This window comes from Nannobrachium achirus, assembly GCF_963921795.1.
Source record: "Nannobrachium achirus genome assembly, chromosome: 5".
NCBI lineage: Eukaryota > Metazoa > Chordata > Actinopteri > Myctophiformes > Myctophidae > Nannobrachium > Nannobrachium achirus.
The window spans coordinates 25907192-25923846 of NC_137814.1; the positions used below are offsets into that span (position 1 = coordinate 25907192).

The 16655-nt window shown below is 42.3% G+C and overlaps 1 protein-coding gene across 1 annotated transcript in view; it reads right to left on the reverse strand.

The window, feature by feature from the left end:
* Positions 1–4479: 4479 nt before the first annotated feature.
* pip4p1a (phosphatidylinositol-4,5-bisphosphate 4-phosphatase 1a) overlaps positions 4480–16655 on the reverse strand; it is a 33449-nt gene continuing 21273 nt past the window's right edge. The window contains exons 6-7 of the mRNA XM_080726186.1: positions 16018–16108; positions 4480–8266 (exon numbers count right to left, since the gene is read on the reverse strand). Coding sequence (XP_080582312.1) covers positions 8123–8266; positions 16018–16108 — 235 coding nt within the window. The 3' untranslated portion in view covers positions 4480–8122. The remainder of the gene's footprint in view (positions 8267–16017; positions 16109–16655) is intronic.

The following is a 16655-nucleotide window of genomic DNA, read 5'->3' on the forward strand; positions in this document are numbered from 1 at the left end:
ACATGTGCCCTAAAAGCCTTGGTACAGAGGCTACATGTGCCCTAACCACTGGGCTATCGAGTCACTCCCAGATTTCCTTTTTTGCTATATAAACATGTCTACATAAAATATCAAAACAACAGAAAAAAAGAACTGAAATCCACATAAAACTATATGACAGAAATTGACGTGGAGCAAAACAGGATGGCAACTAACCAAACGGCATGTGTGAATGTCCAAAGGCAGGGAGGCCGACATGAAGACAGAGACACAAAGAGGAGAGTGGGAGATGAACAGAGAGAAGAGATGGAGAGAGAGACAGAGAGGAGGACGGAGGTGTGTTGCCAGCAGAATGCCCTCTGAATCAAAGCCACTTAAAGCCAGAAGGTTACGGGAGCAACTGTCTTTCCTTTTTGTTTTTTTCTGACTCCTCACTCCTTCCATCGTTCTCTCACTCTCTCTCCAGGGAGCTGTGGTTTCTGAAAGGTTTCTCAGTGTCCTTAATCCTTCCATCTCTTTGTGTCCAGGCAAAAAAATATATCCGCATGAAACTCAAGAGGCCAGAAAGGGGCCACGTCGTGGGAGAAAAACGTGTGCGAGCGAGAGAGAGAGAGAGAGAGAGAGAGAGAGAGAGAGAGAGAGAGAGAGAGAGAGAGAGAGAGAGAGAGAGAGAGAAAGGCAGACAGATGGGAGCTTCTGTACCTTTTTCTAGGTCATAACAGCTAGAAAAGGGAAAGGAAAAAAGAAAGAAACAAAATAAAACTAAACTATATTAAAAAACATTTTAAGCTGATCAGTCGTTCCATTAGCCTGTTGATGTTGATTAACGTATAAATCAGGGGTCCTTCAAATCTTTGTGTGATAGAAACCTTTTTCTCCTTTTTTATATTAAACACTTGAAGCCTAACGTTCATATTCTGAGAACTTTAGCCAAAAATAGCCGATCTACAAGCTCATAACGCCTTGCAGCGCGAGGCGTTGCGAGCTTGTAGATCGGCTATTTTTGGCAAAGAGGTTTGGGGTGAAGAGGGGAAAAAAGAGCACACTAAGTATTGATGGTTCAAGTGGTTACATTACATACCGGTATCTGATTACACAAATTGACACAAATCCAAAATAGACTGATGATTGTGCTGTCAAACGATGAAACTATATGGAATCTGGGGGTCCCTGCTTCATCTCTCTCTCAGCTAAGGGGTCCTTGGCCTGAAAACGTTATGGTATAAATTATTTCATTGCAGACAAACGTTATAGTGTAGTGCAATGGGGAGTCCTATGGTCCTATGGGCCTAATTTAACAAAACATCAGTGATGGTTAAGTGGCCACTTGATAAAACCAATGTCAAACTTGCTTGCATAATCCCTCGTTTAAGATCTGCATTATCTTAATGAATAACACTATAATAATTAATTTATTTATTAGTCAGACACATTGCTGTGATTTGAAATTTGTTCTCCGCCTTTGACCCATCTCTTGGAGCGGTGAGCTGCAGCCGTGCCGCGCTCGGGAATCAGTAATGGTGATCAGCCCCCCCAATCCAACCCTTGGTGCTGAGTGCCAAGCAGGGAGGCATTGGGTCCCATTTTTACGGTCTTTGGTATGACCCGGCCAGGGAATCGAACCCCCGACCTCCCAGTCTCAGGGCGGACACTCTAACCACAAGGCCACTGAGCTGGTATTACCAGCTAAATGGTTCATACCCTAGCCTATGGGTCTTCAACAGGGGGGTCCAGGACCCCTAGGGGATCCTCAGTGTTACTACGCCGCTAAATATTTGTGTGATATGAACTATACTTGGGAATCCTAGCATCCCTATTCTAGTGGAACATTCACCAAAAATAGTAGGTCTACAAGCTTGCAGCTTGTCGCACGCTGTCACAGTGTGAGGCGTTGTGACTGTGAGCTTGTAAATTGGCTATTGTTTGTATAGAGATTTGGTTCAGAGGGAAAAAAGAGCGGACCAAGGGCCAAAGGTCAGGTGGTTAAAGGAAAAATGAAATGAGAATTAACACACAAAATACGCAACAAACTAATAACAAATGACAATGAAAAACGAACTTGCACTGTAACGCTGATGATAGTGCTATCAAACAAGTCTGAAGCCATCTAAAGCAACACAATTTTATTCAATTGCTTCATTTCTCCCTCTCTCAGCTAACATTGAGGACCCCTGCCCTAGCCCAGGGGTTTTCAAAGTGGGTGACGGGGCACCCTGGGGTGCCGCGACGGCAGTCCAGGGGTGCCGCGAGATAATTTGATAATATTTGGAATTTATTTGGACACTTGAAAAAATATTTAGTATCATTCTAAACTTTATTTTCAGTCAGTTCTAACCAAAATGGCTATTATCTCAACGTTTTCCTCGCAACATAATCACTAAATCACTGTCGGGCAGAAACCTCGTATCTCCAAGTTTCAAATGTGTACGTCTTTTGGTAAAGCAAAGCCCTGCTTCATCATACAAGACTGTCGCACAAAACTAGTGAAAACAGCCGATCTGCTGTTTTCACTATAAGATCATTTAATAGATGATAAATACAAAACGAACGCTTCTGGACATACAAGGTTTCCACCCGTCAAAAACGATGTGCTATAAATATAAGGTGCTGGGAGTGAAAATTATAATGTAGTGCCTCGGATTAAAAAAATATTTATGGGGTGCCCTGAGACAAAAAAGTTTGGGAACCATTGCCCTAGCCTATGCTAACACTGTCAGTCTAGTTGCAGCTAGCCAGGTCAATCTTTAGGCCTTTATGTCTATAGTTCTTATATACATTATGCACACCAGACACAAGCCCAGGCGCACGGGGCCAGGTCAGATGTTAAGTCATCTTTACACTTTCTTTTATATTGTTATCCTGTTTTAACAAGTGTTATACCCTACTATGTATTCTGGACTTGTGCTCTACTCTTCTTACCTGCACCTTTGTTTCACCCTTACTGTGGTGCTGCATGCTATGACAACCACTGGTGGTAGAAGTACTCACATGTTTTACTTGAAGTATAATAAACGCAGAATGCATTTTACCTGTAGTTTTTTCCGTTTTAGTATTTCTTTTTGTCAGCTAAATCTACAGTTGATTTTGTCAACAAAGAAATATTTTGGCAGGCCTTATCTGAAAATGTTCAAATCTACAGTTGATTTTGTCAACAAAAACGCATTTTGGCAGGCCTTGATGGCATTGTGATGGCTGATTTTACACTTGGTGGCATGCTTAAAATAGCCAGATATACTGTAAATCTGCAAGCTCACAGAGCTTGAAAAAAGGTAGTCGACGAACATTTGTTGTCATAGTTTTAGTAGATGAAATGAACACTGATAACAGCATTAACTTAAGATGTTTCTACCTGGATAATTAGTGCAGCCGAAGTCATGCAACGCAAAATAATTCCCCTGCGCTCAAGGACATACTTTTAGGGCCTACCTAGTACCTAATAAACCCCTTGATGCGGCATAGTTTTGCTTTTGGAAAAGTTGTTTGGTATGTGCATCTTTCAGTCCAACTCGTAGCGACTACACTAGGCTACTCGAGCATTTTAAAAGGGATCGGGGAAACCAACCAAAACAAAGCGACGCCGCTTCTTCTGCTCGTGGTTTCCGCCTAGACCGGAACAAACGGCCTGTTGTAAACAAATACCAGGCTTTCCTCCGAAAAAGCCTGGTGACGCGAGGTTAACCTGACAGTGAAATGAAACAGTCTGCTTTCATACATCATCATCATCATCATGTCTTTATTTGTGTAAACAAACTCTGAAAGAGCATCAGCCATGTTGTCCGTTATTGGCGTTGTAACATACTGTAGTAACCTACATGTTGTACAGTCAGGGAGAAGACCATAAGGTTATTATTATTATTACGCCACAAAACACATCCCATGTTCAAACTTTATATCTCGAATCACATTTCTCTTTAAACGAGTGCAAAAAAAAAAAGAAAGGGGTTAAAAAAATCATCTAAGAATGGATTGAGAAAGTCTCGCTTACTTTCCAGTGCAGTTTCAAATAAAACATTTCCTTGATTCTTATATGGCAAAAAAAAGGAGAGTGCTTTTCAAAATATCAATTCATCTTTCTTTGACTGATTTGCATTGAAAATAAGATCGATGATTATTAACCATTACAACATTTCTCACTTGTCTTAAAAGCTGCAAACAGTAACTTTCAAGTCCTGGGCCCTGCTGTGGGGGGGGGGCCAACATGTCTACTAGTGCTAGTGCAGTGGTTCTCAACCTTTTCAGGCCACGACCCCCAAAATAATCATATTTGAACCCGGGACCCCCCCACCCCCACCCTAACGAGCACTAAGAGTTGAGGAATTTCATTTTTTATAACACGGTTCTATTGTGAAAATAGCCGATCTACATGCTCACAACGCCTCGTGTTGCGAGGCGTTGTGAGCATGTAGATCAGCTATTTTCTCAATTTCTGCCTCTAATATTTGACAATTTGGTCAATGTTTAATTTTTCATTTTAGACGTATTAAAAAGGCCTTAATCGTCACTTTAGAAATGTGCAGATACCCTCTATAAACCTAAACTTTATGTTGGTTTGTTTACTGTTGAGTGAGAAAACAATGTTGCACATTAAGTTAATCATCTGGGGACACCCCCAAAATAATTTGGGGACCCCCCGTGGGTCCCGACCCACAGGTTGAGAACCACCGTACTAGTGGACTACCTACACACTGCAACATATTTGAAGTGGAGTGGCCATTTGACCGTCACGTAGTACCACTTGTCAATCAGTAGTAGTCCTACTGCCTGACCACACGATATAAAAGTCTCAATAGAAGAGCCAGTTATGTGCAAGAAGTGGTTTTCAAAACATGTCAAGGACACCCATATTGACATGCATTTTGGCCTCCAATCTGAATATATTTTGTGCCAAGGAACTCCATACAAGATTTGTTTTTAAAATGTTGCAATGGTAATGATATTCAAACATCTTCAAATGTTTTTAACAAATTTTGGAAAATAGCCGACCTAGATCGGCCATTTTCAAATAACCCATGTATATAGGGGTTAGTTAGACGTGCTCAAACTGATGATGCGATACTCATTTAACTGGGGACTCCCCCTACCATACAGATTGGTCAGAAATACACTTTAATTCACTAAAAAACTAAGTTATGGGTTGCAGCTTTTAAGAAGGCTGAAATGACTCATGACAATGGGACATGTTTTGAGGCATACATACAGAACAAATAACATGGTATATACTTCCAAAAGAATCACCGCCTTCATCTGCCAGTGCCAGCCACCTCAGTTCAGTCAAGCTGGGTAAACTCATTTCCGTTAGCTGTGTGTGTGTGTGTGTGTGCACTACTGTATAGCTCGCTGTAAGGTGCTGTGTGTCTCTGTACACTATGTGTGTCTCTGTAGTGTACACTATGTATGTGTGTGTGTGTGTGTGTGTGTGTGTGTGTGTGTGTGCGTGCGTGTGTCAGTCAAAGGGTGAGATATTATCCTGGAATGTGGTTCATGGTCATTATGAGGAGTGTGAATCTGCATAAATAGTGTGTGTGTGTGTGTGTGTGTGTGTGTGTGTGTGTGTGTGTGTGTGTGTGTGTGTGTGGTGTAGTCAGATGTGGTTCTGGACCCACGTGGTTTATTAGATTAGTCGATAACAAAATCATTAAATATGTAACAAGTGGAAGTGGCTGTAAAAAAAAATAATAACCCTCTTAAGAGAAACAAATAAAAACAGAAACAAAATCACGTAGTGTTAAAGCACACGGGCGTGCAACATAATTCATTTATAGTCAATTTCATTTACATCAACAAATGTATTTACAAATCAAACAAAAATATATATACCTGTAACAAAAGGAGCCGTTACCACAATCAGGAGCATAGACGTAGTGTATGTAAATTCATTTCTACCTTTGGGAGATGAGGTGTGCTTGATATGGACCAAGCACTAGCAAAGGGTGGGTGGTGCTCGCTTAGCATGACAAGTGTTCCACAAGCCAAGCCAAGGGGAAAAATCCACCCGTCTATAGGCAACTACTAGTAAAAAACATAAAAGCAAGAACGAGCATAACCACTTATGTGCACAGCTAGCCAGTCAGCCTCAGTCTTCTAAGGCCATATCAACCTTTTTGACATGTGGGTCCTTTGTCACTCACGGTCAAAACCTGACGCTTTTCAAACTTGTGGATCAGTTACTTTTGATGCTTTTGCAGTATGATCAAGCAGACATTAATTCAACCTAAATGCCTGACAGCAACAATATAACAAATATATATCTTTCTGTTATTGGGATATATTGGCTTATACGTGACTGTTATTCAAGTCTGACGCCTTTTCAAACATTAGATTAAAAGCATTAGATTCTCATTCGATTTTGCAATTTAGGTGTAAGTAAGTCTCATGCATGTACTGTATATGCATGCGACTAGGGAAGAGGATTATGGGCCTATGACACAAATGGACCTAACTGATGTAATCTAATTGAGAACAGCAACATTATGACCGGCATTTTGCTGAAGTGTGTTACATTTTATGTAATTTCCAGATGTTTAAGGTCGTCAGACTTCAATAGCACTTGTTCGTGAATAGTGGAAAAAACTCAATTGACAGGAAGGAAAAGAAGAAAAAAAGGTTTGGAGGAATGAGCCAACAAATTAAGATTGACAAGGGACTGTGTATGTCAAAAAGGCTGGTAGCCAGAGCTCAAATAATCTGTCAGTCTAAAAGCTATTTGATGGATGCTAAGATGCAGAGCAACATCGACATGTTCAAGATGCCATCAGTGGGTGGGCCAAGCCTGGCAGTGTTGTTAACCACTAAAAACCCTCTAGTCTTCTGAGAACTGGACTTGAGTTACAACTGTACTTTGAGTTTGAAAATGGGGTTCAAGTGGTTAATGCAATGCCCCTCCTCGTTCAGCCAGTACCATGCGTGCACACTACTGTTGAGCCACAACAATGCTGAACATCTTCTGTGTATTTCACTTGTGTACTGAAGTGAATCCACAAGGACAGGGAGGATGTACACAGTCCTTATTTTCAGTGGCGATTAAGCTGGCGGTTCTTCTGACAAACTAATGCCTAAACAAGCCTTCACAACTCCAAATAAAAATGCTCAGTTTTGTGCCTGTGCTGTGTGTGTGTGTGTGTGTGTGTGTGTGTGTGTGTGTGTGTGTGTGTGTGTGTGTGTGTGTGTGTGTGTGTGTGTGTGTGCGTGCATGCGTGTGTGCGTGCGTGAGTGCGAGCGTGCGTGCTTGCGCGTGTGCATGTGTATATGAATCGTTGCATCCTTCTCTCACAACTTCTTTTTTTTCCTTATTTCTTTTAAGGCTTCCAAGCTGCTTTGGATCAAAGTCAGTCCCAGGGGTACAATTCCACATGATAAACAGTGCGTTTTTAAAACAGAAGTTTAGCTTCTTAAAATGGCTGGCTTCATATTGCAATGCAGACACAGCCACTCAAGCAGCACTTGATCTCTGCTCAGAGGCAAGGCTAGCATAACGGCAATGATCAATTACCATCGTCTGACTTCATTACTGTAATTTACCACCATTAAACCGCCTTCATCTCCACCGATTAAATCGATAACGTTATAAATGCCCAGATGCTAAATCAAAATGACAAATTAGGAGGATAGAGGAAAAAAAGGCGCCGCTATTCTCGTAAGACAAGGGATTGGGAAAAGCGTTGCAGACACACAACTCAGCCCTTGTCTCAAGAAGTGGCTTTGGTGCAATTGATCATGTGCCACGGACTAAAGTGACCATTTAAAAACAGTGTAGGTACAGGGGAGGGAGGTTAAAGACGTTGAGACGTGTTAAATTAAATGTTAAAATTAAAATCCACACTGGCCACATTATTAGAATAATATAGATATACATATTGGCTATACGCATCGTCATCATCATCATCACAATCATCGATAGATATGGAGCAGTAGCAGACCACGCCTTCTTTTGGTAGCCGTCCAGTTTTCAAGAATCACATTTAGAACATTGACTAAAATGTAAAAGGTAGAACAAGGAAAGGGGAGAACCTTTTTTTTCTTTTTACTTCTTTCCCAGTTTGGATTTAAATAAATATTCTGCTTCTTCATTTTAAAGGCCTCACTCCTCCTGGGCTGGGGTGGGGTGGGGGGACAGGCGATGCGGGTGGCGGGCGGTAGGCAGGGTTTATGTGAAGCTCTGCAGGGGCTGGCTGACTCTCATGCAGGCCCAGTAGAAGGCCCGGCCCAGCGTGACCAGAACCAGGAGGAGCAGCACTGCCCAGGAGGCGTAGATGCCCGGGTAGCTCTGGGCCTGCAGCCACGTCCCGGCCTGCAAGGGGAGGAGAACAGATGCAGGTCAGAACATGGTCTCTGGTGGGAGGGGGGAGAGGGGGGGTACGGGGTGGTTACTTTTTCTGCTTTCGGCCAGCTGATGGCTTGCTCAGATGGCTTTTTTTGGTGCGCGCTCAGTAGAAGAGGAGCTGTTAAGGCATCTCTTCTCTTCACAATGAAGCCCAAAGTTGCTTATAATTAGCAGACCTGGCAACACTGCCAGGCTAGCGTTGCAGGCTGCTGAGGTGTCATCTTGAATGCAATGTTCCATCGCCCGACTTTTAAATGCCAAGTTTGCCAACTGATGCCAGCAGACTATAACTGAATAGCAGTTTGAAACCGTTGGAAGTAGTCTGTTTGGTGGAGAGACTTGCTCAAGGGAGAGTCTTGCTCAAGGGCAATTCCGACACATAGCTGGGCTGAGCCGAGGGCTGACCTGGTTACCTACTCACTCAGCTTCCCTTTGCGGCCGCCCTCCCCTCTGAACATGTGGTTCACTGCTCAAAAAGACTGAGGAAACGAAGATTCGCTAAGATCTCAGAAATCTGTCGGTAGCATTCGGGTCCAAGATACTGTTCTGTTAAAACTACTCTTGGCCAGACTAAAGGCCTCTCCATACTTCGACCGAAATGTTCGGTGAGTTGTGTTTTCCGACGTGCAAATTTCCGAACTCCCGTTCGGTCCAATGCTTTTCAGAAGTCCCGAGGGATATAATGTTATTGTAGAAAAGGACCTTTTGACCGAAAACGGCGGTTTCGGTCGAAGTATGGAAGGGCCTTGAGAGATACAGTACATGCTCTGTGAACAAATAGCTCAGATTGCCGTTGATCAAATTGACCTCAAGAGTAGATAACTTTAACCAAATGGACACGTAAGGGCCCATTTGGTTCCAATTATATACTGAGATACAAATGGATAATTTCATGAGGCTTGTACTGTGTACAATGGTGATATTAATATGGCATATATAATATGTTGATGATGTGGGCCTTGTATTTTTCTATGTTCCATTATGGCCACAATGTGCTCATTACAAGGCACTCAAAACCAGAGCCTGATGGACCACACTATAAAGCATCAATTATGCAAATAGTCAAGGGAGCTAATTCTGAAGTGACTGTATCGCTAATAATGGCTAATAAAGCCATAACGGCTTAATTAACATTTCATAATAAAATGTCATATACTGTATTCCAGTACGCGTCATTTGTATGTCATCGCCGTGTTACAAAATAGTGCCACTACACATACAGTTACACACACGCTAATCATGTATAGATTAGAACAGTGGTTCTCAACCTGTGGGTCGGGACCCCCAGGTGGATCCCCAAATTATTTTGGGGGATCCCCAGATGAATAGCTTAATGTGAAACATTTTTTTCTCACTCAACAGTAAACAAACCAACATAAAGTTTAACTGTAGAGGGTATCTGCACGTTTCTTAAAATATGATTATTTTGGGGGTTGTGGCCTGAAAAGGTTGAGAACCAGTGGATTAGAATACTTAAAAAGGGCTTACGATGCCTCAGAATTTAGCTTTAATGACGTTTAAAGCATCTTTTTTTTAGCACAGAAAATAGGGTCCTTTCTTTTTTTCTCCATATAACTTTTGAAGTGAATAATACATTCCGGGAGGAAATCTGACTCTGACTGATCCAATCTGGTCTCAGAAGAGCATCAGTCAGGTGGTTATTTGGCGGTTGTAACATGAGCTACATTTTGTACCGTCAGGGATAAGACCATAAGATCATTCCACCACAAGATGGGTTCGTGTTCCGTCTTCAGATTCGAGGAGGCGACTCAGAGAGTTCCAATATTCAATCAATATTTAACCCTCGGGAACGTGCCTGAGTCGCGTTAGATTTGAACCACTTCAACCGTTATTTTGTGCTTTAACTATTGAAAAATAGCAGATATACAAGCTCACAGCGCGGCACTGAGTGCCGCGCTGTGAGCTTGTAGATCTGCTATTTTTGAAAAATCGTGAAAATGTGTGTGCAAGTCTTTGAATATCTTTGACCCGACTTCTAAATCCTTCCTCTAAATCAGTGGTTCTCAAACTTTTTCATGTCAAGGACCCCCAAAATGACATTTATTTGGGCGCAGACCCCCCCATCTCAAAATATGTTGTTCCAGGGACCCCCCAGAAGCAGAGATTTGAGTTACAAAAGTCTGCTTTGAAAAATATATCTATCTATAAATGCGACAAATCTCTGTCTGTCTGTCTGTCTGCGTGCGTGTATGTAATCCGCCTATCTCAAGAACCGTTCGTCCCACCGGCTTCAGATTCGGCACGCACATTCCCCGCCGCGGCGCGGAGTGCCGTGCCCGGCCTCGACCCGACCCGACGCGCGGTTTTTCCGAACCGGCGCGAAATGTTCGGAATCACCATATGCGGAGCTGATTGTTGACATCAGGTGTTTCGGAGGAAACCGGCGCAAGCGCTGACTCATTGTGACATCACTTCATAAAAGGCTCTGACATCACGTACGCCACATGAGTCAACAAAAAATCTCTGCGAGTGTGTATGTATGTAATCCGCGTATCTCGAGAACCGTTCGTCCCACCGGCACGCGCGTTCTCCATATATGGGAATAAAATGAATGCCAGTATGCGGAGCTGATGTCTGTCATCAGAGTTTTCCGCAACCGGTACTGTGTGTGCAGAGATCTCCATATATGGGCATAAGGGGACAAAGGCAAACAGATGGTCAAAACGGGTCCTATGACAACAGGTATATTGGGGTTTGCATTAAAGGGTGGGGCATTCATGGGGTCTGCTCCAAAAAAGAAAAAGAAAATAAAAGAGACAAAGACAAACATAAGACAAGCAACAAAGCGTGGGACTGGGAGGATGACTTGAATGATGCAGATTTAAGCAGGCTGCGTATTCTGCTTAAAGAAGAAACAAACAAAAAGCAACAGAGATCTCATATATGGGCATAAAATGGACGCAGATTAACAGATATCTCCATATATGGCATATATGGGCATAAAATGGACGCAGAATCACAAAGATCTCCATATACGGGCATAAAGGGACACAGACAGACAGATACAGAGATCTCCATATATGGGCATAAAATGGACGCAAATAGACAGATATCTCCATATATGGGCATATATGGGCATAAAATGGACCCAGAACTATATCTGCAGTGATCTCCATATATGGACATAAAATGGACGCCGACAGATAGATACAGATATCTCCATATATGGGCATAAATGGACACAGGCAAACAGATGGTCAAAACGGGTCCTATGACAACAGGTATAATGGGGTTTGCATTAAAGGGCGGGGCATTCATTCCCTATTTACATCGTTCCCGAGTTGGCCAGGTCGCCGACTAGACGCCAGCTTCTAGTATTGAAAAATGTGCACACATTTGGCTTCACTGTGATGTCACACTAACAGAATCCCTTGTATGCCCATATATGGAGTTCCCTGATGTCATCAGTATTAAGCCCATATCTAACAGGACTTTATAAGGGAATGCCCATATATGGAGGCCACATCGGCCATATACAACACTAACAGAATCTATTTAAGGCCAAGACAGATGGCCAAGACTAGCCTAGCTCAGCTAGAACATCCCAGCCATGTTAAAACAAGGAGGGAATCTATACGCAGTTACTAGTTAGCTGCATTGTATATAGGCTGGTCCCAGGCTAGGCCAAGACAGCCCATTTCTGTGTGGCTGGTTCTACAGACAGGGATCTCCATGTATGGACATAAAAGGCTATGATGTCAGATGTCATAGACGTCATAGAACTTTCACATAACGAATAACTGAGTAAGCATGTTTGGGCTCTCACAGCATATCTCCATATACAGTACATCCATATATGGGTACCTGCGGGGTCTCCATATATGGGTAACTGGTCCAATATACATCATTGGCCAGATGGCCAAGAATTGGCCCGACTTCACCCTGTCTTAGTGGTATTTATTAATTTTCTTTTTTGCAAGCTAGAAGACTTGTCTAGGTCCAGTTGAAAATTGCAGACAGGTGCTCTTTTATGACGGTTTTGAAGGAGGGTAAGGAGTCACACTTTCTGATGGCTGTTGGTAAGGCATTCTACATTTTGGTAGCATAATAGTAGAATGAATTCCTCCCAAGTGGAGAAAGGCTGTTATATAAATGCACCATTAAATGTTTTTAAGCCCTGTTTATTTTATAATCTACAACCTCACAACACACAGCAGCACGAAGCGTTGTGAGGACGGAGATCGGCTATGTTTTGAAAATAGTTAAACATGTTCATACTGTAATTAATACGTACAGAAAACATTTTACCTTGCCTTTAACTTTCGAGCGATTAATAATCACACAGATCACACAGAGCTCAATAATAAAAAAATGTTTTAAGAGGTCGGGTGGAGTCTGTCCTGTTCACAAGGCACGTACGTCATTCCACTTCATCTGAACAGCTTGTCACCGCCAAGAGAACGGGCTGGCAGATGCTGTTTATCATGGAGCAACTGAAGGTGGTGGGGGCGGCAACACTTGTACCTAGCCACAAGCTAATGCAAACACATTGATATTGGCCGTAAAATATTCATAAACAAATATGCTTGTGGAAATGTTATGCCGAAAACGTCTTTTCTTTTTTTTCTGCAGTCTCGTTCCAACCTTCCAGTAAATGCACTGAGGTTTTGATGAGTCACTGAGGGGCATACTCTACAGTGTGATTTATATTTTGTCGTACGATCAGTTTGACGCCCGTCGAAAATAGCCGGTCGACAAGCTCACAAGGCCTAGAGGTGCGACACGTTGAGCTTGTAGATCTGCTACTTTTGGCTAATGAAAGTGGCACAAGACTTTAATTGGCATCTTGCCGTGCAGAGCATGGAGAGGGGGCATCATGTCACACACACAGAAGAACGTTACGGTTCCCGTATGATGAAAACTATTAAATTAATTTAAATGAAAAATCACTGCTTCTTAATTTCTTTTAGTGCCGTCTCCTATAAAGGCTTGCCAGCACTTAGTGTCTTACTGGCTGGATGCCTGGGCAGAGTTTCCAAAGCTATGCACGCCCCCACACTTCTGTCAAACACTGTTGCTCGTAATTCTTTTGAATATAAAAAACTTTTTTATACTGTACAACTTTTTTTTCCCCTTCTTTTTACCGTTTGCGGTTCAAAGCATCACAATGATTTATGGCAGCAGTCAATCTAGGAGAAGTGACAGGTGTGATATAACACATTGTTGTGGGGTCCCTGCTAGTAGTAATTCTTTGTGCCGGATGCTTGTGATGTTAGGGGCGTTTATATCATACTACTACTGTTGTTGCACAAATGCGACGCCATTCCGGATAACCGGCACGAGTGCCTGGAAAATAATGCACTGTTAAGCTACAGTAGCTTTGTGTTTTTTTTTTAGAGAGGACTGGGTTAAAGAGAAACAAGGCAAACACAGTGCATAACACCCCGGGGAGAGGTCTGCTCCACCAGGTATAGAAACCACCAGAGCAGCCTCAGAGCTGTTGGCAGCTTGTGTTTTATATATCGCTCCCTTGGGAGTTTTGTGATATCTTACCTGTACAGATTCATTCTCCTTAAAAAAATAAAAAGATGAATGCCACTGGCCTATACCCTACTAAATATACATACATATATTAAAATTCAAAAACAGTAGCAAAAGTAGTAGATCCACAAGCTTGAGGCACACTGCGTTTCATGGATGCGTTTGTGTGCCGCTGTATCAATTAGGGCAATCATTTACGAAAAAACACACAAAGTTAGAATATGGAGACACTTATAAGAGGTTTTTGCCCGACAGAGACGATACCCTGTTTATGTTTTCAGTTTTTCTTCTTGTTTTAAAAGATTGACAAAGACAGACTCCCGACTGGTGACAGGCCTATACCCTACAAAATAATTATTATTGTTTTTTAAACATTCTGGCTTTGACTTTGTTCCTGCCTGCCCCACTGGTCCCTGCCTCACCAAAGCCTTCTCTCACAACCCGTCTGTCTCCTTTGGCAAATGGAAATAGACATCTCTTTAAACACTTACTACACTATTATTAATAAAAACTGCTACACTACAACTACACTATTATTAATACAAACTGCTACACTACAACAATACTTATATAACTAAGACAATAGCTGCAAAATGACACAAGAAGTTCCGCAGTGAGCAGATCATGGTAGATCTTTTTATCCTGGCTAGTAGACCTAATTTCCTGTCAGAATCAGTTGAAAAACGAAATAATAATTTTTTGTCCAACCTCAGCCTTATTTTTACTGGACTATTGGTCCCCAGTCCCCACTCCTTGGGGTGTTTATTTTGAAGACGTGAAATCTGTCCTCTGCATTTACCCATCCTGTAACTACTAGGAGCAATGAGAAGCCATTCTGCGACGCTCAGGGAGCAATTAGGCATTAAGAGTCTTGCTCAGGGACGCACATGGCCTGGCCTGGAATCAAACCTGGGATAAAGCTGGGCCTCTGGCTTCCCAGGCAGGCTCACTAACCACTCAGCTATGGTACATGATGTGATACTGTACATGAGTGACACTTCAGGAGTCCAATTTGTTTTGCCCGTTTGCAAGAGAGAAATTGAAAACACACAGACATAACATCTTCACACATTTTAACCACATCGGGTGGTCTAAAGGCGTCATGTCGACTCCTCTACAAGTACAAACTAAGGTTTATTTTGGGCAATCGGACCATTGAGCAGCATCTGTGCCGGGCGACAATTCTTTGTAGTTCTTGCCGGTAGTCAGCCATTAGTGGGGTCTGATCACCTGCCTAAATAACGTGCTGAATCAGCGGCAGAGCTCATCAGGGAGGGAGAGAGAGCTCTCCGTTTGGCTATTCAGCAAGTCACAGCATGGGTGGAAGTGAACAACAAGCTCTACAGTGTGAGTATTTCACTCACATAATATCACCTGAAAGTAGATATGTGCCAACTGGAAAAATGACTTGGACAGCACACATCCGAGAGACAGAAAGATAGAGAGTGTGTGGGTGACACACACACACACACACACACACACACACACACACACACACACACACACACACACACACACACACACACACACACACACACACACACACACACACACACACACACACACACACACACACACACACACACACACACACACACACACACACACACACTTCTGGTGAAATAAAGTCATTACAGACCTTTTTGTAATAGCTCCTGTAGAAAGAATAAAAACATTTGTTGTTTCCTCTTGTGCAAGATGCAGAACAGCGCCATCAGCTGGCCATCTGCGGTAGTGTGTGTGTGGTGCATGCTTGGAGCCGGTTTTACACTGACATAGTGGCAGTTGAAACAGGACAAAACCTTCAGACTAATAGATGTCAGGTGGAAACTTCATAATGTCTAATACTGTTAGACCAGATCTGCAAATGTATCTTCTTTTGTATGACAAGTAAGGCATTGATTTACAGTGGAAGAAAAACATAAACAAAGTATAAAATATGGAGGTTTCAGCCGGACAGCAACGATATTATATATCGTCTCTCTCTGTCGGGTGGAAACCTTGTTATGTCCAAAACTGTTACTTTTCAGGATTCAAACAGCAAAAGTAGATTGACAAGCTCAGAACTTGTGGATCTGCTACTTTTGATGCTTTTGTCTGACTCTGTAGTATGATCAAGTTTCTGCCCGATAGCAACGATATATTTCTTTATTCATGTTTTATCACTGTGCAAGAACCAAAAGCAATAGAGATGAAGGTGAATCCTGATCACTCACCATCAGCCCGGCGGTCGAGATGCTGAATAGCAAACATAGTAGAAAACACCACACGCTCCGCCTCCGTGGATACCTCTGACCAATGGAAGAACTGTGTGACAAACAGTGAGAGGAATTGTTGTGAAATAACAAGCGATGAAACTCAATATAAAAACAGTTTGTTGGCGTGACCAGGGATTTAAAACACAATGTGGCCCTTTTCCCACGCCAAGCTTTATTGTGGGGGGTCTTGTTTTGCATGAATATGGCAGTGGTTCTCAACCTGTGGGCCGGGGCCCACAAACATTAGGATTTTATAATGATAATATAATATAAGACCTTAAAAATACCTAAAAGATTCTTCTAATTCCTAATGGTTTTCTGAACAACTTCAGTGGTGCTCAACCTTTTCATGTCAAGGACCCCCTAGAATTATATCTATTTGACCGTGGACCTGATTTATTTTTTGTTTGCTTTAGAAAATATATACATTCAAAGATTTGCACCAATTTCCACGATTTTTCAAAAATATCTACAAGCTCGCAGCGTGGCACTCGGTGTCGCACTGTGAGCTTGTATATCAGCTATTTTTTTTTTTATAGTAGATCTACAAGCTCGCAGTGCGGCTGCTGTTCTTTTAATAGTTAAAGCATAAAATA